A 24199-nucleotide genomic window follows, 5' to 3' on the forward strand; every position below is an offset into this window, starting at 1 on the left:
TTGTGTGTTTGTGACAGAATGTACTCTTTCTAAGAGTTTGTAAAGAAAACTACGTCCAAAAAATCTCAAAAATCACTGCTGAGCACTTGATTAAAAAATAACTTATGGGGGGTATGCAAAGGGGGGGAGTGTTAACTAGACCATAAAAACTGTAATATTGTTGGATTGCTGGTCTACCTCACCTCGAAAAATGTATAATGTGGTGGCCCTTGAGTAAAAATGGCTGGAGACTCGCTTTAATCTATTGAATATTTATCAATAATTGAATATAAACATTGTTCTGTATTTGAAAAAAATGCTTTGTTCAAGAAATTAAACCTAATCAGATTTGAACTAAAGTGCTACAGTTTACAACACATCAGAAATTTAAAAAAGAAAAAGGGTGCGTGCACTATGTGCATGCCCAGTAGAGAAGATAAAAAAGACGAAATAAGGCTACTCTTATGGTGGCTCGGAATAAGCACAGAAGCACTTTAAATATTTTAACCCCTAGTTTGTCAGTGCAAAAAAGTGTTTTCAGAGATTAGTTTTCACAATATCAGCAATTTTAACATGATTCAATGGATAACCCTATAAACATTGTCAATAGCACCAAATTGAAATGAGATTCAGAAAAAGAAATTCACCAACTTGGTGATACATCACCAAGTTGGAGACAAAACTTGCTAACCAGAATGCTGGCGATATCGCCAATTGTTCGCCACATTTTAACATCACTTGTGTTTGCAGTAAAATTAATACTGATTTTTCCCAAAAAGATGTAAAATACCCCTTTTGGAACATCTGAATGCAAACAAAAGAGGTGCACAATTAGACCCCACTTAGAGCCTACATACCAAATTTTAACTTTCTATGGCATACCGTTTTTGATTTATGCAAGATCTGTACATAAGTACAAATGAACATACAGATGTCGCCAGAAAACTCTTAATAACTAACTTGGGGATCGTCAAAATGGATATTTGGGGCATTCATACATTCTTAAGTACATATGCACATGCTCTTGGATAGGAAAAACAAATCAATATTCATTTGGGAGGTGAGCAAAATAACTTAGGACGAAATTTGAATGAAGATTATTTTTGGCGAATACAATACTTCCTTTACTACGTAAAAGAAAGCAAAAAAGGGAGTAAGTCTCGGTGCATTTAATTGCATTACTGAAGATCGATGTCAAAATAATGTTTCCACTGTGATTAGAATTTACTTGTAATTATTTGATAAACATAAATGCAAGCAGTTTTTTTATTTTATTTTTGAAGACAAACATTGAGAAAAATAGTTTTTTTTTTTCTTTCTAATTTTGGCTAGCTCAGCATACATGCAAGTGTGGTTTATTTACAAGAAAAAACTGTACATAGAATGTCACCAAAAACAGAAATCAACATCAAGACACTGTACAGATGTAAATGAGCTTACTTGCAATGGGTTTCTAAAAATCACATTATTTGTAAAAGTCTGAACGATCAGTAGCAAACACTATATCTGAAGAGAAAAAGTGAAATGAGCTGCATAACTGTATTCAAAACCAAACATAATTGAACGTTAAAATAACAGAGTTAAAAAATAAAATGGGTATGGAAGAAACCAGAGCTAGTTAAAGTGGAAATATTTATGAAAATGAGCATAGAAATAAATGCATACAAATAGATATGTTCTAAAGCACCATGTCTTAAGTAAATTCTAAAATTAAAAAGTAAACATTGTACAGATTAGAAAGTTTATTTTGTTAAAATACAAGAGTACTCAAAACTTCAATTGGAATTTGAAAAAAAAAAAAAAAAGGCCTATCTAAATTCCTGAGCATGTAGTATTCTTCAAAGAGCTCACAAAACAGTAAGCAATACATTAGTAATTATGATTCAACAATAAATGTAATGAAATGGATAGAGCAGAAACCAATTTTCGGATTTACAATATCACTTTAACAGAATTTATTAACACGTTGACTTCCAACTACGAAACAACTCTTAGATTGCGTTCTTTTCTAGGACGCCAACTACAAGTTATCTCGTACTTGTTTACTTGCCATTTGTTTTGCAGCTATGATTAAACTTGGAATATATCAGAGCTAATATCGATTGATAGCTTCTGGGAAAAGAACAAAAAAACATTGCTGGATTGCATTTATTGTTTGTGGAACTTCTTAAAACAATCTTCCACACAAAGGGGGCTGGCTTCTCTTTACAGGCTGGACAGAAGTAATGAGTTTCTTGCTATTCTTTTGCTTGGGTATATGTACGACATGCCTTTGTAGGACAATTTCTTCGGTAGGTGGTTTCATTTTTTATGCTTTTAGATGATAACTATGCATTAGAATTAGAGTTTTTAATAATATGTGATTAAATCAAATTGTCATTTTCAGCAAGATTTCTGAAAATTGCTGTGGCAGTAAACATGTTAAATGAAATGTTATAAATAAATTCAAGAAATGTGACAAATGACAAGTGAAAGTTCAAGACGTGTTAAATGAAATGTTATAAATTCAAGAAAATACAACGACCGCCGCCTATATGAATAATGTTTGTTCCAAACAGTTTTGGTTCAATAAAGCGGCTGATTCAATAAAGCTGGATTTTGTTCTGTTTTTGACAATTTGACTCATTAAAGCGGTTGATTCAATTAACCACTGTAGTATACAGTTGATTCCTGATTATCCAGGGTCTTTCACACTCAAAAAAAATTTTCGGCAGGGGTCTGTCCAGGATTTTTCACAGGATCCATTTTTTGTGAAAAATCAAACAATTTTACAAAAAAAAAAAAAAATATATTGTAAAAACGACACTTAACGAGTAAAAACGTTTTGAGTTAAAAACTACACTATCATTCTTGAGTGTTTTTCTAGTATTCGGAGGGGGGGGGCATCGCTCTCTGGGAGATATGGGCACCTCTCAAGTATCAATATTTATCTATCATTCTACATTGTGTTAAATTATACTAGAAATGTTATATGTACAGTATTTAAAACAATTGTTAGAAAAAAATTAGGCAGGGGTTCAGCATTTAACTTTTCACCCAAGACACTGTTAAAGAGCACAGAGTTTTGTTTAAAACTTATAAACTCCATGAGTTTTACAAAAATAGAAAAAGATTATATTTTTTTACCTCTTAATAAAGCGTACTAAACATCGAAAATTTCGATTCCCATAGCGGATGCAAAGAGATCGCAATCCTTAAAGAGAAGGCATTAAAAGTATAAGAACGGTTTGTAAAAGAAATATTTTTGATAAAATTATTTTTGAATTGCATTTTAAAGTCTTAAGATAAACATATCATTAATATCTGTGGACACGGTTGAAGCAAAAAACAAAATTAAACCATCCACTTAGGATTTTAATTTTCGACTGGAATTTCGCTTTAAAAACTTGAAATAAGTGTTCTTAGAAAAAAGTAAAAAGATTTTTCATTTATTTGCATCCTAATAAAGCGAAGTTAGCTTGAAAAAAGAATAAAATATGATTCGCATATTGGATGTAAAAGGATTGCATTATTCAAAATGTAGGCATCTGAAGAAAACAAACGGTAAATAAAAGTTTATTTATAGTTAATTATCCTTTTTAGCAATGAAAAATTAAACCCATATATTTTTTTCCCAAAATATCAGTTAAATATTTCACCACCAGACATTAAGTGGCGATAAGTTTGAAGTTGGTAACCCTATCTGAAGCGATCCCATTTTTCCCCCACTCCAACTATCCTTTGCAGTTCTAAGTTCATTTCCCTGTATATTATTTTTTAATAAATCATGAGCAGGGAGAAAAGTGGACGCCTTTTCAGAGATGTTTATAACAACACCGCTGCAGTTTAGTTTATAATTTTGCTTGTTTGTTTTAACAAACAAGCAAAATTATAAACTTATCTGACTTTCAGCTGTTAATTTCTTTCAAAGAATCAAACAACAAGCATTATATTTATTTGGTCATAGTAGTTATTTATCGCTTGCAGGAACATCACAAGAGTGCCTTTTTTTTTGCAAAATTAGCAGATTTTGTATAAGCTGATCCCTCTAATTTAACTTTAAAAAAGGTTCCAAAAATTATCGTTTGTATAAACAGAAATATGCGTTATTTTGATTTGAGATTTGCTCTTACAATAAACAATTTGTGAAAGATCTGTTTTTGTTCAGCAGAGTTTTTTGAAGGGTCCATTTTGGTTGATCAGGATTTTGTGAAAGGTCCCTTTTGGTTGATCGGATATTTGTGAAGGGTCCGTTAATAGACCCAAATTTCCTCTGGCCAGACCCCTGTTGGGTGATGGTTAACTGAATGTAATAAATGCACACTTCCAAAACCTGATTAGTTGAAACTTCATATATAAATCAACATTATTTACTGCTTTACACCTAACAACATCAGGTTTTTAAACTTTGCCCTTATTACTGATTTTTAGATCTACACTACTTAGGTGTGAAAACAAGAGACCGGACTAGTCTTGAAAAAATTTCTTTCCCCTCCCCCCTGCGAATTTGGTGTAACCTAAATTGATCTGTAGCAGTTAATCTGCTTGAACGATTTGTTCACGTATGAATGTAATCTGTTTGGAATTATGAGCGACACATTTGTAGAGTTTACATACATTATTATCATTTCAGCTTTTGCTTAAATGCATACGAGTGTTTATGATTTTTTAAGCAGCATCTGCGTACACTCACATGGTTTTTATCTGATTTGAGGATTAACCACAAATTTGCTTATTCACGGTTTATTCCTTGGATAATCAGGAGATTACTGTACATTAATTATACATGATTGAATATAATGTATGGTGTATAATTTTCAATTACAGCTTTTCAGCCAAATTTTCAAACATAACTCCTATGCAAAATAACTTTCTAATATAATTTTTTGTAATAAAAAATCTAAATGTTTCATGCAAACAAAATTTAATAATAAATTTTAATCACTAAAATAATATTGGGAATTCATAAAACTGGTTAGTGCAATATGTTTTAAACAAAGAAAATTATGTTAAAACGACACTGCAACAAAGTAAAGCTAAAATCAGACAATATAATAACAACAATGAGTTTCATACATCAATTCATTCTTTGCTAACTTAAAAAGCAATACATACATTTAAACTAGATATGTGCTCACAAACAGAAGTTTCTGCAATATCCAGTTTTGCCCTTACTGGTCATATCACAATAGGGTATTTTTTAACTATTAATAGTTTTGTTACCTTTTGAAGATTTGAATATTTAGGGGATAGGATTAGCAGTTAGTATTTAAAAAATACTTTGGCTGAAAGTATAAAAAATATTTTCAAATTTTCATTGCCTTCAATAGATTTAAAGTTTTACTTGTCATATATATATATATATATATATATATATATATATATATATATATATATATATATATATATATACATATATATATATATATATATATTGTAATTTCCAAATACTTTCAGGAACAATAGTTTCACATATTATTCATGCCTGGCACTTGGTTCCAATAGGAACTACTGCATTCAAATATTCATTAATTGACTAGTGGCAAGCACCTTTTTTATAATTAACTTTGTACACATATTTATACAATATTGTAATGAAGAATGAACTTTATACAACTTTCTTCCAATTTTCTTTCATAATTTCACTCTGCATTTATTTTCAAAGGCGATATTAGCATTCTTTTTAAAACATTCGACTTTGAGTGCTCATCTAGGTTAAAACCTAATAAGACATAAAACAAAGCAAAGATATGAACATATAGAACAAATTTCAAAGCATCTTTCCCTGCTTTTCACTTTTTGATTGTGGTATACATATGACTATAGTTATAGATGGTAGCTTCCATGTGCATAATTTTTCATTTTTGGTTTCATAGGCAGGCATGGTTTAATATATCACAAATCCCATCACAAGAGAAAGGCTGCACAAATAGCCACCTATTCAAGCACACCACTCACTGGAAGGCAAGAAAATCTTTCCCATACAAATTTGATAAAAATAATCAAAAATTCTGTTGTCTCTTCTTTTTTGCATCCATGGCATCTAATATTGGTTGTCTTTTAGCTTGATAACGTCGCCTGAGCTCTTCAATTTCCTTTTCCATTTCAGAGTCTAAGCTAGCCATACGTTGACTAAGTTCATCATAGCTCAAGAATTTAAGCTGAAATTCAAATTATAATATTTTTTCAATAAACAGAAATCAATCATTGATCAAAAAGTTTTTTAGTCCTAAAAACATTTAATCAAGTATGCGACTAGTAGGATACTTTATAAAGCAAGCATAATATCCTGATAAAATAAACAGACAGTCTAGTCTAAAAAGAGGCATCTGCAATAGGGTTGTTAATTTTTCAATTTTTTAATTTTTTTTAATCAAAAAAGTTTTTTTTTATATCAGAATTTATGTAAAAAATGTAACAAATTTCAAGTATTTTGGACATTATTTATGTTACATTAATGAGAATACTTGATATTTTATATCAAGGGTTCTCAAACTTTTCCGAATTGTGGCACCCTTTAAAGCAGTGGTTCCCAACCTTTTTGATTGTGCAGCCTACCAAGTTTGTAGAAAACACGATTGAGGCCGACTAACTACTATACATTACTTACCAATCCAAAATTTACTTTTTGGAGGGGGGGGAGGGAGCTGTTCATAACTGTCCTTAAGTGTAAATAATATACCATATTAGGACTGAAAGTGTGTTAAAAACAATAGTTGCGGAGATGTTAATCCCCTTTTCCTCTTGTGTTGCACCACAGATATAAATATACTGTACAAGAACAATTTTCAATATAATTTTTAAGGAAGAAAATTGCATACACTTAGCTACCATAGCTGTTTGTAAACTCAAAAACAAGTCATCAAAATTAAAGCTCCATGGGATTTTCGGCATTTGTTTTCTTCTACAAGGGAGTTGATACCTGGATTGAAACTGGATAGTTTTAGTCGAAAATAATTCGCAACATTCAATGCATTTCTATATTATTATTTTTCTTTAATGCAATGGAAAGTTTCATTCAAAAAGGTTGGTTGTTGAAAAGCCCCTCAAGTGTCTCAATTTGCTAGTTAGTCATGCCAGTTCAGCAAAGGAGGAGCATTTTAAACTTGAAGCTTGAAGCTAATACTAGTTTCTTCGGCAATTTTCATTAAAGAAGTTTCTAAAGATTTCATCTTTAGTTAATAGGGGAAAGTTCCTAAGGAATATGAAAAATCTTAATCCTAAAGTTTCTTATTGGCGATGAGACAGGCAGTTTTTGAGTACCGGTATACCTCATAAGTGAATTTTTGCTAAAAACGGAAATTACAACCCCGAACTTTATTTTGGTTCAGATTCTCGACCAGTGTTCATGGCATAGTAACACACTGTTCGCAGTCTACAAGTGGGCCGCAGTCCATGGGTTGGGAACCGCTGCTTTAAAGAATTAAAGAGTTTTTTCACAGCACCCTAGTGCATCTCTATTATATACATCTCAAATTTCCTTCTGGAGTGGCAGCCTTATTGTATATTAATAATATACATCTCAAATTTCCTTCTGGAGTGGCAGCCTTATTGTATATTTTATTAATTTTTTTTTTCTGTTTTAATGAATGGATACTATGTTTTACATTAATCCTTCTGAATTTAAAAAGATTTTAATCGTGTTTGAATGAAATCTTGTTCAATGTTAAATTTTATTCAATGTCTCAAATTATTTTTAAATGCATTTCAAGCTATCAAACACACATCAGTTTAATCCCTTTCTGTCAGCAGTTTACCTAGGGTCTGGTGGGGGAAGTGGTCAATGGGGGTAAAGTGGTCATACGTCAAATAAATGACTATAGCTAGAAAATTAATGTTCGAATGAATGTGAAAATTTTATTTTACAGTAGGACAGTTAGAAACTACATTTTGAATACAAAATTTTACAACTAGCAAAATTTTATTTAGTAAAAAAAAATATTTTGCGTGAATATGAAAAACTTTAAAATCAAAACACCTCTTTTAACTTCCTTGGGAAATTTTGTTTGTTAGAATTATGACAAGATTGACTGCTCAGGAAGCTTCCTACATGTCTCAAGAACTCTTACTCATTAGCAGTTAGCTGAATCTATTTTAGATAATTTTTTAGAAAAATTTATGTAAGATGGGGTAAAGTGGTCATAATAGTAGGCTTAACGAATATTGTTCTTCTAATGTTACTTAATCTTTACGTATAAGGCAGATACACATTAAATATTAATTTTACTTAATATGTATTGTTTTTACTGTAAACGGGGTTAAATAAATGAATGTATGCGTATATATACGCATATATACTCGTGTAGGCACTTACGTAGACGTATTAACATAAATGCACCAATAAATACGTATATGCATTCTACTATAAACGTATATGCTCGCTTATACTTATATATACACACACTTATATACTCAGGTAGACACGTATATGCGCTTACGTACTCGAGTAAACAATACATACAAGCATAAGAAATGCAGGTATACAGGGTGAGTTTAAACTCTTGAGCAAATTATTAAAAGGTGTTCGAGGGGAGGATAAGAAGGAAAAATCATAAGGAACATATAGTAACAAACACAATGCTGGCGCGCTACATGCACGCAATGCCAGAAACTGATGGATGTAAAAAAAGGTCACAAATTTATTACTCAAACACAATTTTACACAACAGTTTAGGTCTTAAGAAAGTTTTAAAGTGATTGATGAAATTTTTGCTGCCTGCAGCTGTAATACATGCGTCGCATTCACAGATCACTCTCTGTTGCAATAACGAGACTTCTGAAAAACTTTCATCAGCCGCTGCGCCTTTGTTTCCGATGCGTGTATTAGAGCTACTGCAGGCCGTAACTTTTAACAACTGCTCTAAATAGCTCTTAAAAACTGAAATGTTAGGTAAAATTATCTTTGTGCAATAAATTTGTGCCTTGTTTTGTATCCATCAGTTTCTGGCTTTGTGTGCATGTAGCGCGTCAATGATTCCTTATGATTCTTTGCTTCTTTTCCTTCCCTCTCACACTCCTTTGACACATATTTTGAACAAACCTGCACAAATGAAGCATAGTACATGAATAAAGTACATGATATAAAGATGTGTACATTGATAAAAATCAACTAGTTCTTTCATATTTCAGGGAAGAAAATAGCCCAAAGACAAAAAAGAGAAAAAGTTGTGTGGCTTAAAATTTGGATTTTTTAAAAAAATATTATGCAAAACTATGCATATATGTATTGATATTATGCTGTCTTTTAAATATTAATAGAAAAATTTTGTTTTATTCTTTTTTACTTGTAGAAATGCAAGCATATAAAAAATGTTTGCATTTATTTCAGATTGAAATGAATAAAAGAATTGAAATGGATATTTAAATTCTTTTTATCATTTTCAATTTCACACAGCCCACAAATTAGATGAAATTAAATCTTCATAGCGTGACGTCAAATGCTATAAAACTTCCATATAATTAAACACTCAATACAAGCTGAATCATTCGACACCATAGTTACAAAATGAAATTATCTGTGTTGCCAACCTTAGAGAAACAGTTTGAGGAGCACCTGTGGTGATTTTGAGAAGCATTTTGAAGTTTTGTAGAGCAGCTGAGTACCTTATACATAAATGGCTACTTCTGTATGTAAGGATGTCCAGGGTAATCTTCAAAACTACTGGACGGATTTTAACCATTTTTTCACCACAGAGAGCTACATTATCAGGAAGCAACTTAGGGTATAATTTATTTCTAAAAAACCTAGTTTAAAAAAGTTATGATGGAAAACACTACATTTCATGCAATTTCCCCATTAAATGATGAAATATAAAACCCATTGTTACAAAAATGCATTGCCTTACAACAGCAATTTTAATAGTAATCATATTGAAAGTTTTGAATGAAATCTTCTCCGGAACCAAACATGAGTTTAAAGTCATTTAAACATTTGGAAAGTCTACTTTTTGCACTCTTAGGGAAACATAGTAAAGAGCTTTTTTTTTTTTGTGTGTGTGTGTATACTATTTAATTGAATAAAGCCCACATTCCTTTTAGTGATCTCTATTTTTGTTAGTTCATATTTGGAAATTGTTTCTAACTAAATACTATTTCGTTCTTTATACTTATTGCTATTTGACTTTTATGGGTAAGGAAGAAGCTCGACTTTTAATCATGTCAAAGCGGTGTGTTTTGAGTTCTTTCAGTTAAAACAGAAAACAAATGAAAGCCATGATTGTTTCTCAATTATTACTGACCCAGGCAACGCCAAGTATTTTTGCTAGAATTGTATAAAAAATCAATTAAAAAAACAAAAACAAAACCAATCTAAAACTGTTTCTGAGCTTTGATGGTCATTTTAACCATTAGCATAAAAATAATAACTTTAAAATTAATAAAACAGCTTTAAACACTATGTCATGCTTGGAGAGTAAATGCATATTTAATTTCCCATATTTACATGCATATCATAATAAAGTATAACTAAAATAAATTAGAATTCAGTAAAATCTTCAAGAGCTATATCTCTGGTAAGCATTAAAACTAAATCTGACAAATGATGTTGGCTTGAATGGGTGCGGTAGTCTTCAAGGGAAAAAAAAAAAAAAAAAATATATATATATATATATATATATATATATATATATATATAAAGGGTTGAAAATAATAGTCTAAAAAAAGGTGTAAATGCCTAAGCAGAAGGATGGCATAGCAGATAAAAATGAGAGTGTTAAAAAAGCGAATGCAATCGGATTTCAAAAGCTACATCTAACAGTTGCACCATCACTCGATCATTTGAAAGTGACTGTGAAATGGGCGTGGCAAAACAATAAGTGTACAAGTCTTCAGCAAAAAATAAAATACAAGAAGGGTTGAAAATAAGTCTACAAAATGTTGTGAAGGTCTGAGTGGTAGACTGGCATAGTAGACAGAATTGAGCTTGTATTATGGAAGTGGATGCAATCGGATTTCATAAATGCGTAAACACTGACATTTGCTACGTTATTCTCAAGTCTTTCCCCCTCCCCAATCAGGAATCTAAGTTCCTCTCTTAGTTCTACCTTAAAAAGAACACGTGAGTCAGCAAAAATCATGGCAGGGGAGTGGGAGATCCCCCGCCATGGCACATTTCATCCCTGGCACCGATGATGTAAATGATACTGTGCCGTTATATATTGTTTAACACTAGCCTTGCCAGACGTCCCAGTTTGACAGGGGCAGCCCCGGTTTTCAGACAAAATTCCGGTGTCTCGGCCGGTTTACTTTACGTCCCAGAACATGATAAATTTGATTATAGATGATAGATGACCAAAAAAGTCTGAAAAAATTAACTGTTAAAGATTATTTAGGATAACTACTTTGTCATTGCAACATTAATATGTAAAATTGATATTGAAGTAGCTTGTGAAGGTTTTTACAACAACATTAAAACCAAAAGAGTCCTGTCCAATAAAAAGTACATGTAAATAATATTCATTTTTTTTCCTTATTCAAAGTGGTTCTACATACTTAAATAACTTGAAAATTTTAACATGTAAGAAATAAAATTTAAATTTAGCTGCTTGGGTCATGTATTATCACACCTGGTTTCGGTTTGTAATTTAGTAATTATTTATTCATAGCATTGGGAATGAACTACCCTCTAAAAACCAGCCAAGAATGTGAACCCGTTTGAATATCCACGACACTTTCAGGGGTGGGGGATCTCTTCCGGTGTCCCGGTTAAACATTTTAGAAATCTGGCGAGCCTATTTAACACCGATATTTTCTTATATCGATTTCGCGTCATTGTGACAATATAGTATGTTCACGGCATTATGACGATTCCTGCTTTTTGTATCATAAACGACATCGTATCGTCATCATTTAGCCAACAGTTTTGATATTTCCCTATATAGTTTCAGGTTGTCTCACTGATGACGAGACTAATATATGCAGTCTTTGAAAATTGATTTTTAAAACCTAAAAACCACGGAAATAAAAGAAAAAATACAAAAAACGGAAAATCGCTGATCTGCGGAAGATTTTCATCCCTGATATTTACACTGAAATGTACAGCACAGAGTTCAAAGTTTAGTCTTTCTATAATTTAAAAAAAAATCAATAATATCTTCAATGTTTTGTCCAGTTGAATGATGAAAGTACTGATAGTAAACTGGTGTATCAGTTTTCTAAACTCTGATTTTTCTTTTATTTTGAAGTTTCAAACAAACATTTTTCATTTGGACAGTTTTGAAAAGATAAAAATACTGTTCAAGTTTTCAAAATAAAAATAACCCATTACAATCAATAATTTTTCAATGTAAAAACCCCTCTGCAAATCTAGCTTTCCTTTCACAGAAACAAGAGCAGTAAAATCCCTTTTATAGAACATTCAAATAACCAAAATTTGTAGATAGTCTTTACTTTCTGCATCATCAAAAAAATTTTAAAAATTACTTTTTGACCAACTAAAAAAACACTAGTTTTTCCTTCTCTGCCTCTCAAATATGGTACAAAACTGTCAATTAAGCAAAAATAACGATAATTTATATCAGATTAGTCATTTTTGTTTGAACTTAGAATCAACAACTTCATTGCTTTGAAAATGAAGCAAAAGACAGAAATAAACATTTAGGAAAAAGTGAAAGTTATGAGAACTTTTAAGAGAAGATTGGAGGATGCAAGCGTCAAAGAAGTATCAAGAGGCTAGACTACATCTCACGGGATAAACATGGAACTGTGGGCGTGCGTCAACTGATCTGTACAGATCAGTGGTGCTGTTCGGTCTTGGAAGCATCTATAGAAACTATGGTCTTGCCATCTATTAAGGTTGTAAAGAAGTTTTCCTTTTATGAAAAATACAGTGAATTTAGGAATAAAAAGATACTAAACTTAATGAAAAACAAGAGAAATTAACACTTAATGAAAATGAAATGAAAGAGAAAGGGGGAAAAAATGGGAATCTCTGTTGAGACCCGATCAAAATTAATTTTCTATTCTAAGCACCAACTCTGAATAGTAAGAAGAAACTATTTTGAAAGCTTCAAGTACAAGAGGTCAAGTTGCTCATGAACAAAATAGCAACAAAAGTTAAATTTGAAAAATTTTAAAAGCTTAAAAAATATTTTCATAGTGTTGGATTTAGTTTTTTAGTTTAGTTTAACCAGTGTTCAGATTGTTGAGTTTTTTGGATAGCATGCTTAAGGATTCAATATAATTGTACAATTTCTTTCTATTCTAAAAGTATAACAATGCACTCATAAAATTTATTAGATACCTTTCAGAAAATGAATTACTTACAAAGTCAAAATCACCATCTGTAAAGGAACGTTGAAATTTGGCTGGTTCATGCAAAGCAGCGGATGGACCAATGCTGCTTATCTGATTGAGTTGTTTTTGAAGGTGATTTGAGAATTTTCTTTCAGGGGTTTGAACTAATTTAGTTTGAGAGTTCGTTTTCACAGCATTTTGCAGAAAATGATTTGGATATGGTGTTGCAGTGTGAGGAACTGGTGTTGAACCATTATTTGTACAAAGCTCATTTCTTTGTTGCTGCTCTTTTTCTTTTTTATCAAAATGATCCAAGAAATACGGACGGTAATTTTCTTTCTTTTCTCCAGGTGCAGTATCATGCCCTGCAATTCATTTGAATACATTAACTATATAGAAAAATGCTACAGTACACACAAAATTTATTTATAATAAAATTTTACTTTTCATTGTTGAATCATCATCTTCACCATCACTGTTAATGACGAGAGTACCAAGATCAGATTCCACATCGCTGTTAGCTACAAGAGTGTTGGTATCACTATGAGCTATCATAGTATTATTTTCATCAGAATCATCATTCCCTGGCACTAAGGTCCCAGAATCTCCCACAAATTCTACCATTGTTCGAGAATCAACTTCATCATCATCCTAATTGTTAAACAGAAACAAAAATTAAAACATTTTGACTACGGATTAGAACAATTTGTGTTTAAGAAAAATACATATATTTCATAAATATACTTTGATTTTACACTTACAAAGTCTATATTATTCGTTCTGTCTCTACGGAAGGTTTCACTTTCTTGAATTTCTCGAGCCTCTGCAATCATCTGTTGCAAGATTGTTACAGGTTTGGCATTACTGATATATTCGTGCTGAAACAAAAGAAACAATTTAAATTAAGTAAAAGAAAATTTTATGAACATTAATCTAAAAAAAGGAGAAAAGTGTACACATGTTAATTGTGAGTCGTTGGAACAATGTCTTGCAGTTGGACTTAGGCAATATTGTATTTCAGAGACTTGAACTATTTTCTCCAGGTATTTTTGGAATCTGAATTGTAAACAATGTTTGGTCACAGAGAAGATTTTAAATTCATTTGGCAAGACAAGGTATCCTATTGAACTTTTTTAATTGTCCTGTTGCCATTTTCAAGCACCTTGTAACCTTTTACCAACTGTTGTGACAGGTAAAACTTATGCTCTCTAGGCAAAATTTACATTATTGCATCAAAGATTGTTTTTTTATGAGAAAACTTCTCTTGTGGACCTTTCAGATTGCTTTTATGCTAATTCAAACTAATAACTTCAGAAAAAGTCCCTTCTTGCACTCATGCTTTCCTTAAAGCATACTTGCCAACCTTCAAAGAAAAAAAACAGGAGATTCTGCTAGAGGTATATAGATGATTCACCAGCGACATATCTTCACAACAGAATTTTAAAATTATGCTTTTAAATAACATAAATACCGTATTTTCAGGAACAAGCACTGCGGCGCATACAAGAAAAAAGTTTAAAAAATTGCCCATGCGGCGCATATAACGGGTGTGGCGGATAGTCTTTTTTTTTTTCAAGTTTAAAAAAAAGGTTCTAAGTTTTAAAAAAAAGTTGAAAATGCTGCTAATAGATGGCACCACATCTTTTCCTTTAATTCTGAGAAATCCTTTTACCTTGGGCGACAAGTAAAACAAAGAAGGGGGAGGGAAGGTGAGTCAGCGATTGCACGTTTTCACTCAGGAGTGAAACGCTGATCCACGTGGGCGAGCAAGGCTCATCGTGTTTGAGTGAAGGGGTCAGGGAGAGGAGGCAGCAAAAGTACTAGTAAGGAAGGGGGATGGATGTCCAGTTTTGTAAAGGGAATTTACACCACCCTCACAAAAGCGAGTTCCTCGCTCAAGCAACCTAATTGAAAATTTGTCTCCCTAGCTCTAATTTTAATATTCACTCGCATCCTCGCGTTGCATCATTTGCTGTCGTTCGTGCATTCTTGGCTTATCTTTTTTTACGGAATTTTTTCAGAGTTGCTTTTGAAATGGTTCCTAAGCGACTGAAAAGTTATAATGCAGCCTTTAAGTTTAAGAAATAAAGGCAGAAGTAATTGAAAATCGTCTTGCTGCCAGAGAGTTTGGCATTGATGACAGATGCATTTGCCGTTGGAAAGCAGATAAATTAAACATCGAAAGAGATGGCCAATCGAGGGATACCGAAGGCAAAAAGTGCAAAATCGGGATTTTAAAAAATATTTCATTATTGTTAATTGAAAATAATAACGAGAAACAAAAAAATATTTTTTATTTACATTTAATCAAGCTTTCTTTACTATAGATTGTGCTTTTAAGTTGTTTAATGTTGGGAGCGAGCATATGGAAGGTGCGGCGCTTACACTGGGTGAGGAGCATACATTAAAATTTTTTTTTCTTTGAGAATATATTACGATGCAGGGCTTACACCGGGAGCAGTGCTTATTCCCGAAAATATGGTACTAAATTTTAAATGAAATGGGGATTTTTTGCAGATGTAAGCTAATTGATAGCAGCTAGAAAATTTTACTGCAAAGGAAAAAACCAAATAATAAGGAGAATTTGCTTAAAGTTTCGTACATTCCCAGTCTCTACCAAAAAAGTAGCTACAAAAATTTAATAACTAAAGATTCATAGACTTAGTAAACAAAAAATTCAGGCAATGAAAACGCTGCCTGATTTGTCGCTCGCTGTGTCACACGCAGGTAGCATGCGACACGATGCCAAAATGGCGACTGATTGCTGATATGGTGAATTTTGATTACTGTCATGTTTAGTGACACTCCCAAGGTTAAGACAAATTGATTGATGTAAGAATTATCCAAATTGGATAAGGCATTTAGCCTCAACAACGCCGCATAGGAACAAACATACATACATAGACTGATAAACACATTACCCTCCTTTGCGTTGCACCGTGCGCAGTCGGAAAAAAAGGCTTCACCAAATACTCAGTATTCAGTCGAATATTAGGTTAGAACTTTAACTGAATAGTCGGTATTCGGCAATATATGGTATTTAGTGCAGGGTGCATCTCTAGAAATACAATAAGTGTTTGAAATTAAGGAGAGAAAAAGATATGATTGAGAAGAAAAGGAGAAAAACAATTTTTCGTTTTTCTAAGGACTTGCTTAAAAAACAAAAATAAAGCACCTTGTTAAAATAACTTTTGTTCAAAAATAAGTACTTTAAAGGGCCCTTTGAAAGGGTCTTTACATCCCACAATTGTTGAAATACAGAGCACAGCTGAGTTTTTGCAAATTATGCTTCATTGAAAAAATCAAGTTTGCTTACAAAGAAAGTACAACAAGAGAAACCAAAGTAATTTAATTTTTTTAGATCTCTCAGCTGTGAGCGAGAAGATTCGAAAAGATTTTGAATGATTATCATTTATTCCTACATTTTAACTGAAGTTACCTGTAACAACTCTGATGCAGTAGCTCGCTCGTCAGGATTCTTAACAAGGCATCTTGAAACAAAATCTATGAACTCAGATGACCATCTATCAGGATCTCTAAATGATGGTGGAGGTTTGGTAGGAATCATGAATATTGCCTATAAAGATATAAGATTAAAAGTTTGGACATATTTTATAAGCTTTTTTAGATATGATGTATGCTTTATTTAAATACTGATGCATTAACAAATAACAAAAACTTTATAACTTAAAGTTCTGATTAGAAAAGCCTTAAAATCAATGCAAAATATTAATCACTTAAAATAAACGACACAAAAGTGTCATGTGATATTACTAAATTGATAAGATAAGATTTATTAACAAAAACAGACACATACATAACAAATAGTAAACAGATTAACATAAATTTACACATTTAACATAAATTAAAAAAAAATTACAAGCATTAAGAAATTCTAAATTATAGTTCAACATAAGTTAGTAGTTAGAGATCAACACTAAAGAGAGCCAAAGGCACTGTCTGCAGTGTTATTTATTAAATCAGTGTAATTTGGAGTAAAAATACAATGATAAACACAATAGTTAAAAAAATAATACACAAGAATAAGCTTGTAACATAAAATATATTGGAGCATAATAATGAAAACACATTTCAGAATTTCTCTTACTATGCTACCAAAAATTTAAAGACAAAAAAATTTAACATAATGCAAATGAACAAAATCAATTGGTTTTTAGACAAAAAGTCATACATGTGCCCTTTCCGTACTATAATGTCAATATGATATGTTCATTGCTCTTAAAATGAAAAGAAAATTCCACGTTTCTACGAAGTAATCTAAGAATGTGCCGTTTTCCTCCCTAATTCTTAAATTTCTTTCTGCCAATGGCTTAAAGCATCTCTTTATTTTTTAATTCAACTTAAGATTGCTACTGTTACAAAAGTCAGCTAATTAATGCAACATAAAAATGAATGGGGAAACAATTTGAAGTTTGATATGAATGTCTGACTTGCACAATAAACCACAACTATAATTCCATTAATGAATACCAGCAAATAATTGCTAGTTCAACAATGAAGAAGCTATATACAGTCGAATATTAATAACTCAAAGTATACAACTCTAATATTCCTTTATCTTGAAGTTTTCATCGGGTCCCAAACTCTTGAGACTGTTGTGGAAACTTCACAGAACTCAAAATACCAATAACTCAAATGTTTTAGCTGATCCCTCGGGACTTTGAGTTATTGAGAGTTGACAGTATTATATGGTCAATGAAGGGGAAAATAACTTTAAACTACATACGTTCTGATTTATAAAAGGAAAAAAAAAGGATTTATATGAAAATTATGCATGCTGTTTTCAAATTATTTCTCCTTCGTAACCAATTTGAACAGAAAGATTATGGACACAAGATTGAGTAACAGAATTATTACTTTAAACAATACTCAACATGAAAAACTTCATTTTTCAAACACCATAAGCTTAATCTCAACTGCCTGATCATGTTTGTTACAACAAACTATCAAAATAAAAATTTGAAAGAAAAAAATTTTGCGACAAAGTATTTGATAAAGAAAATTGTGACCGATAGAAAGCAGTTAAGAAAAATTAGATTGAAAAAGAATTGAAAAAAAGTTTACAATACCAGTCCGAAAAGAGAACCTGAAATAAAATGAAATTAGCAATGAAAAGGTTGTGCTCAACACTGCAATTGGTAAAGTCTGGCTGCCAAGAGATGGCCTTGACTATGCCTTATTTTAAAAGCACCCACTTTAAGGAAGTGGAGCCATGCAGAGGAAAACTGAAGAACGGAATTCGTTATATGGTATAGAATCTAGAACTTCAAATGTCATTTTGGAATTTAAGAAATCAGCCAAAGAAGCAAAACATTTCACTTTTGTATGGTCAAGGCAGATGTCTCACTGGTCATGTCAAAGTCAAAGTAAATGGGTTAGTCTACTTTTTTCAACAGCCATTTGTCAAACACAACAAGGCCTCCTATAGTAATATTGAATTGAAAATTGCCGAGAGTGGAGTTGAAATAAAGAATGCAAAGCTAGTCATTTTTACTTTTCCACCAACTCAATGCAGTTATTGCTGCAACTTAAACATCTCAGGTCTAAATAATCACATAACAAAAATATATTAACAATACAATTTTTTTTTTTTTTCAATTCAACTGATTCTAAAAATTTTACTTATTAAACATGAAAACTAGGCCTGACATTTTTTAACATCAAAATAATCAGCAAACTTATGTTTGCAAGCGATAAATTAAGAATGAAATTACTTCACTCTTCTTCTCACTCTTGAGTTTACAGTGATCTCAATTAGAATAAACAGTAAAATAAATCTTGCAGACAGTAAATTTTGAATGGTTTGCTAGAATGTTGCCTCTTTTTCCGTCTTATATGTTCAAAGAATTATTTCCCCTTTTATAAAACTTGAAAAAAACATTCATATAGCCAAAATGTTGCTTAACTCGTACATATGGCAAGCATCCTTTCTTGCCTTTCTACCTATTTTAAGGAATGAACTCATTTTCTCAAATGATTGACAAGTAGGTCTGCAATTTAAGCATTAATAGCTTTTTTTCCTCTTAAAGACAAAGTTAATGAGCAAATTTTGTCTAACAATTTTTTTCCAATTCAAACTCGTGAGAAAATTATACAGCCATTAAGGACAGTTGCTAGCCTACAGTCACTACAATATGACTTCATATACTTTTTCTAAATAGTAATAAAATAGACATATTTGCAGCACACATTACATAATCTCTTTCCAAATTAATATTTTTGGAGCTCACAACTTTCTACATTCAGATAAGGATTACACGTAACCTAATGACTTGTGTTGGCAATTTTCTTGTAAGTTTGAACATAATTCCATTGACTTTATAATTTTACTAAAGAAATAAATTCAAAAGGGGTGTACATTTTTTAAAGAATAAAACTTAAAAGCAATGAGAAACACACAACAATTAGTAGTACATCAAATATGCATTAGCACATCAAAGAGGGGGTAGCAATCATCATCACTGCTAGCCCTTGGTTCAGCTATGCCAACATACAATTCCGTTTCAACTATGGTGAAATACAACAATTCAAAGAAGTTGAACTCATTTTGAGAAACATATGAGCAGAGATGGGCAGATTGGTATTCATAAATTCAAATCCGAATTTGATTCACAGCACCTTAACGTGTCAATCCAAATACATTCGTATTCACAAGTGTGAATTCGAATAGATTCATTTTTGCAAGTGTGAATTTGGATTCACACCTATAAATTTGAATGTATTTGGATTCACACCTATGAATCCATATCATTTTGGATTCACATCTATGAATACGAATCCATTTGGATTCACACTTGGATTCACTGAAAAATTCAATTCAAAAGGCTGATATAAATAAATGTCTGTCAGTACCTTGTTACAGGTCAAGTTTTGGGTATTAGAGAATTTCTGAAGAAAAATGCTGATATTGAGATGGGTCCAAAAATTTTAGAAGTATTCCAGAACATTCTGATGCAAAACCCAAAGTTTAATATTGTATCACGTATATAAATGTGAAAGTTCATGGAACATGTTTTTGCATCTCGCAAACTATTAAAGCATTTAACTGCAGATACTTAATTGCTTTTTTATTTTATTGCATAGAAGATGTTCTTGGGAAGACTGTATTTTATTATACTGACGTAAATTACTTTCTTATGGTTGGCATCGGTTTTTGTACCTATGTGACTTAATTTAGGAATATGTTTGTAACTCACAGTCCGTTGTTGTGAATAAGGGAACGAATCTTATCCAATAATGAAATATAGGTAACTAGTAAATTATTCCAGCTTTACAATGAGTTGATTTCTATAAATAAATATGTAACTACAAAAAAACTACTGAATACATTGAGAGCTTTCCATCGAATGGATAACGGTTTTCATTCAATAAGAATTGAAAACTGACGAAGTTAATATACCTTGGCAACCAGTTGGTTATAAGTGAAAATGATCAGAACACTTTTTTGTAGTGCTTTCATGTGTACTGTTTTGGTGAAATTTTTGGGCGGATATGATGGCAAAACATTTTTCATGTTAAAATTGGTTCTTTTGGCTAAAAAATCAAGAATTGCATAAGAAAGGACGAGTTCGAAGACCAGCTTTTTTGAAGCACAAGAAAGTGTTCACTTCACTGGAAAAAATATTTGTTATCCAAAGACTGGCAATAAGGATGATCGACAATATTGGATACAGGGAAAACTGTAAATCGTCTTATATTAAATTTAAAATATTAATTTTACCTTCATTGTACATTCTCCAATGTTTGGTTTATGTTCATAAAAAAAAGAGATAAATTTGTTAAAACAAATGAAAATCATAATTATAAAACAAGATCACACCTTTTATTAGCAACCAAGCATAATCATCTAAAAGCTAATCAAAACAGCCAGGAACTACTGGTGCATCAAATTCTTTAACAAACTTCCCAACAGTAAAAAAAATACCATTTAAACATTTCAAACACAAACTTTGTAACTTCCTTACAAATAAGACATTCTATAGCTTTGATGAATTTTCAGAGGCAGACCTCAATGTTCTATGAGTTTTGACTTTTTAATTTCATGTATATGACTTTCACTTAATTTGTACAACACCCTGCAGCTGTTTAGTAGGAAAGATAAATTATTCTGCACATAAAATTGACTATGGTTTCTACAATAAATGATTTTTATATCTATGTCCAGATTTTGTTTTTTTCGTTTAAAAACTGCTACAACTTGTTAAAAAAATCACCAACAAAATTACGGGTAGTGGTAAATTTTTCAGAGTCATCGAAAATTCGCTCATTAGGTCATGTTGCATGACTGGACCTTTTTAGGGTTTCGTTCGTTCACTAAACCGAGAAAGCCTTATGGGGAAGCTTGTGTGTCTTTCTGTGTGAAAGGAATTGTGGCGAAACTATTCAACCTAGAAACTTGAAATTTGGCACACATGTACAACTCAACCACCCAAACACACTAAAAATATTGACAGCTCAAAATAATTAGTTACCTCAAGTTCATTAAATAATTGATGTGTAGTTAAAAAATCAAGTTTTCTGAATCCTCCAGTGTGGGGTATCAATCGAAAGATGTCGACGAACTGGGTGAGGGTATATAACTCTTTTTAAGATTTCCTCGTAAATTAAGGGTTCTATAGACAAAATTCATAGGACAATCATCAACGAAACCCTTTATAGTACACTTGCTACGCAAGTCACTTTACTACGCTTTTTATCTATAGGATTCAAGAGATATGAACATCACCAAATTTTCATTGTGAACAAGTTTTTCAACCTTTCAACCATCTTAGCTTTGTTATTTACTAATTTTTGTTTGTATTATTGAACAAAAAACCTTTTTCTTCCATTATAATATATTTATTCTTTTTTTAAAAAACAAATATTTCAGAGAAAATCTCAGTTTTCAATGGTACAAGTATCTAACTGCAACAAATTTTTATAATCAAATATGGTCCTTTGTAACATCAAATAACTTGTATGTTAATTATATTTTGAAGTTGTGAAATCAAGCAAAATTATTTTACATAAAATTATATTTACAAATAAATTGAAACTTTGATTCGTTAATTTTAGATAAGATATTTTTTCTCAATTAATAAAAATGCTTAAATTCTGTAAACTTGTTCCTAATACAAATTCATAATGAAAAATATGCAGATATTTTTAGTGTTTATGACCATCAAATCATGATTGTTAACTCTTTCAAGACTCCTAAAACATGGGACCAGTTGCATTCGACTTGGGGCTCCATATAGTAGGAAATTCATTTTCGGTTCAATTACTTAGTTTGACGCCAATAAATATGCATAAAAAAATTTGCTAACACCCGAAACTCGACCTGTAGCGAGGTATTTATTTTGTTTATTTATATTGGTCTTTTGAATTGAATTCTTCAGTGAATCCAAGTGTGAATCCAAATGGATTCGTATTCATAGATGTGAATTCAAAATTATTTGGATTAATAGGTATGAATCCAAATAGATTTGGATTCGGATTCATAGGTGTGAATCCAAATTTTGTATTCGGATTCACACTTGCAAATATAAATCTATTCAAATTCATACTTGTGAATACGAATGTATTCGTATTCAGATTGACATGTTAAGGTGCTGTGAATCAAATTCGGATTTGAATTTACGAACACGAATCTGTCCATCTCTGCATATGAGGCAGTGAGAAGCAAAGGGATGTTAGTGGACATTTTCAAGTTTTGAGTAAAACGCGTTTAAAGATAAAATCCTAAGTAGGCCTTCACTGAAATTTTTTTCTAAATCAACCTGTATAGCAGCAACTACCAGGGCTACTAGTACCATTTTCCCCCCCAAGACAGAGGAGATGTTCACCTACCATGTGTACTGGTTATCTCCAAATTTTTCATTTTGCCACTTACATCTCTTTGCTTCTAACAGCCTCATGTAATTCATTTATTTTTAGTGATAAAGGTTTTTTTTTGAAGCAGATATGCCAAAAACTTTGCATACTTTAAGAGTCGGCCTTGATCACACACATACTTGCCATCTTTGAAGGAATAAGAAGCAGATTTTTTTTGAAAAACAGGGGAAAATAATTTTGTACGGAAAAACAAGAGAATGAAAAGGGTAGATTTCACATTGAAATCAAGATTTTGAAAATGTGCTTTCCAATTATAAATTTTTTCCATGCATATTTTTAACTTTACTTTCAAAGGACACTTACATTAGAGGACAATAATAAAATGGAAACTCTTTTTCAATCCAAAATAAGTGAACTAAAGGAAAAAGTCAATGAAGAACTTAAAATTTTTAATAGAGTCACTTTTAAATCATTGCAAACAAACCGAAAATGTAGGTATAGATACATAATATACAAAAGAGGTATAAAGACCAATTCACATTTTGGATAACAAAGATTGGATAACAAAGCTCAGGTAATGTTCTAGGAATGTGTGATTTTGACGGCCATTCGACTTAGGGAGACAATGTGACAGCCAATCACAGGAGAGATGTTTTAACTTCTATGGGTTAATTCTTCAATATGTTTACTGTACAAAATTCGTGTTGTTTAGTATGACAATGTATGTTTTTTAAAAATTAGAAAATTATGAAATTAACATGAGAGTTCAAATCAATTATCTTCACTTTGAATGAAAAGCTTAATTTTTAATTGTTTGTGTTGAAATTCAGTTTCAGCTTTTTTTTTTTTTTTTTTGTTCAAAAACAGTTCCACTATCCATAGTAATTTGTAAAAACAATTTTCTGATGCTAAACAATAACTGACTGACTCGAAGATCAACAAAATAACAGAAAACAAGCAACCTTTTAACCAGAGATGGATATATGGTTTCATTAGAGTGCACCAGATGTGCTATTTATCCCTTGCGGATGAATACCGACATGTGGTTATCGGATGGAGCTAATGTGAATGCTGAAGTATTTTAACACCCATCCCTCACCTTGTGGCATGCGAATAGTATGTGAACCGGCATTAAGACTTTTGCAAAATAAGAACAAAAATGTATAAACAAATA

At 31.5% G+C, this 24199-nt stretch overlaps 1 protein-coding gene across 2 annotated transcripts in view; it reads right to left on the reverse strand.

Moving 5' to 3' along the window:
• Positions 1-5525: 5525 nt before the first annotated feature.
• The window catches only part of LOC129218415 (serine/threonine-protein kinase 3-like), an 85847-nt gene continuing 67173 nt past the window's right edge, over positions 5526-24199 (reverse strand). For both annotated transcript variants that reach the window (XM_054852670.1, XM_054852669.1), the window contains 5 exons: positions 16631-16768; positions 13953-14069; positions 13635-13842; positions 13222-13556; positions 5526-6119 (listed from right to left, as the gene is read on the reverse strand). In XM_054852670.1, coding sequence (XP_054708645.1) covers positions 5961-6119; positions 13222-13556; positions 13635-13842; positions 13953-14069; positions 16631-16768 — 957 coding nt within the window. In that variant the 3' untranslated portion in view covers positions 5526-5960. The remainder of the gene's footprint in view (positions 6120-13221; positions 13557-13634; positions 13843-13952; positions 14070-16630; positions 16769-24199) is intronic.

Source organism: Uloborus diversus, chromosome 3 (assembly GCF_026930045.1).
Source record: "Uloborus diversus isolate 005 chromosome 3, Udiv.v.3.1, whole genome shotgun sequence".
Taxonomy (NCBI): Eukaryota; Metazoa; Arthropoda; class Arachnida; order Araneae; family Uloboridae; genus Uloborus; species Uloborus diversus.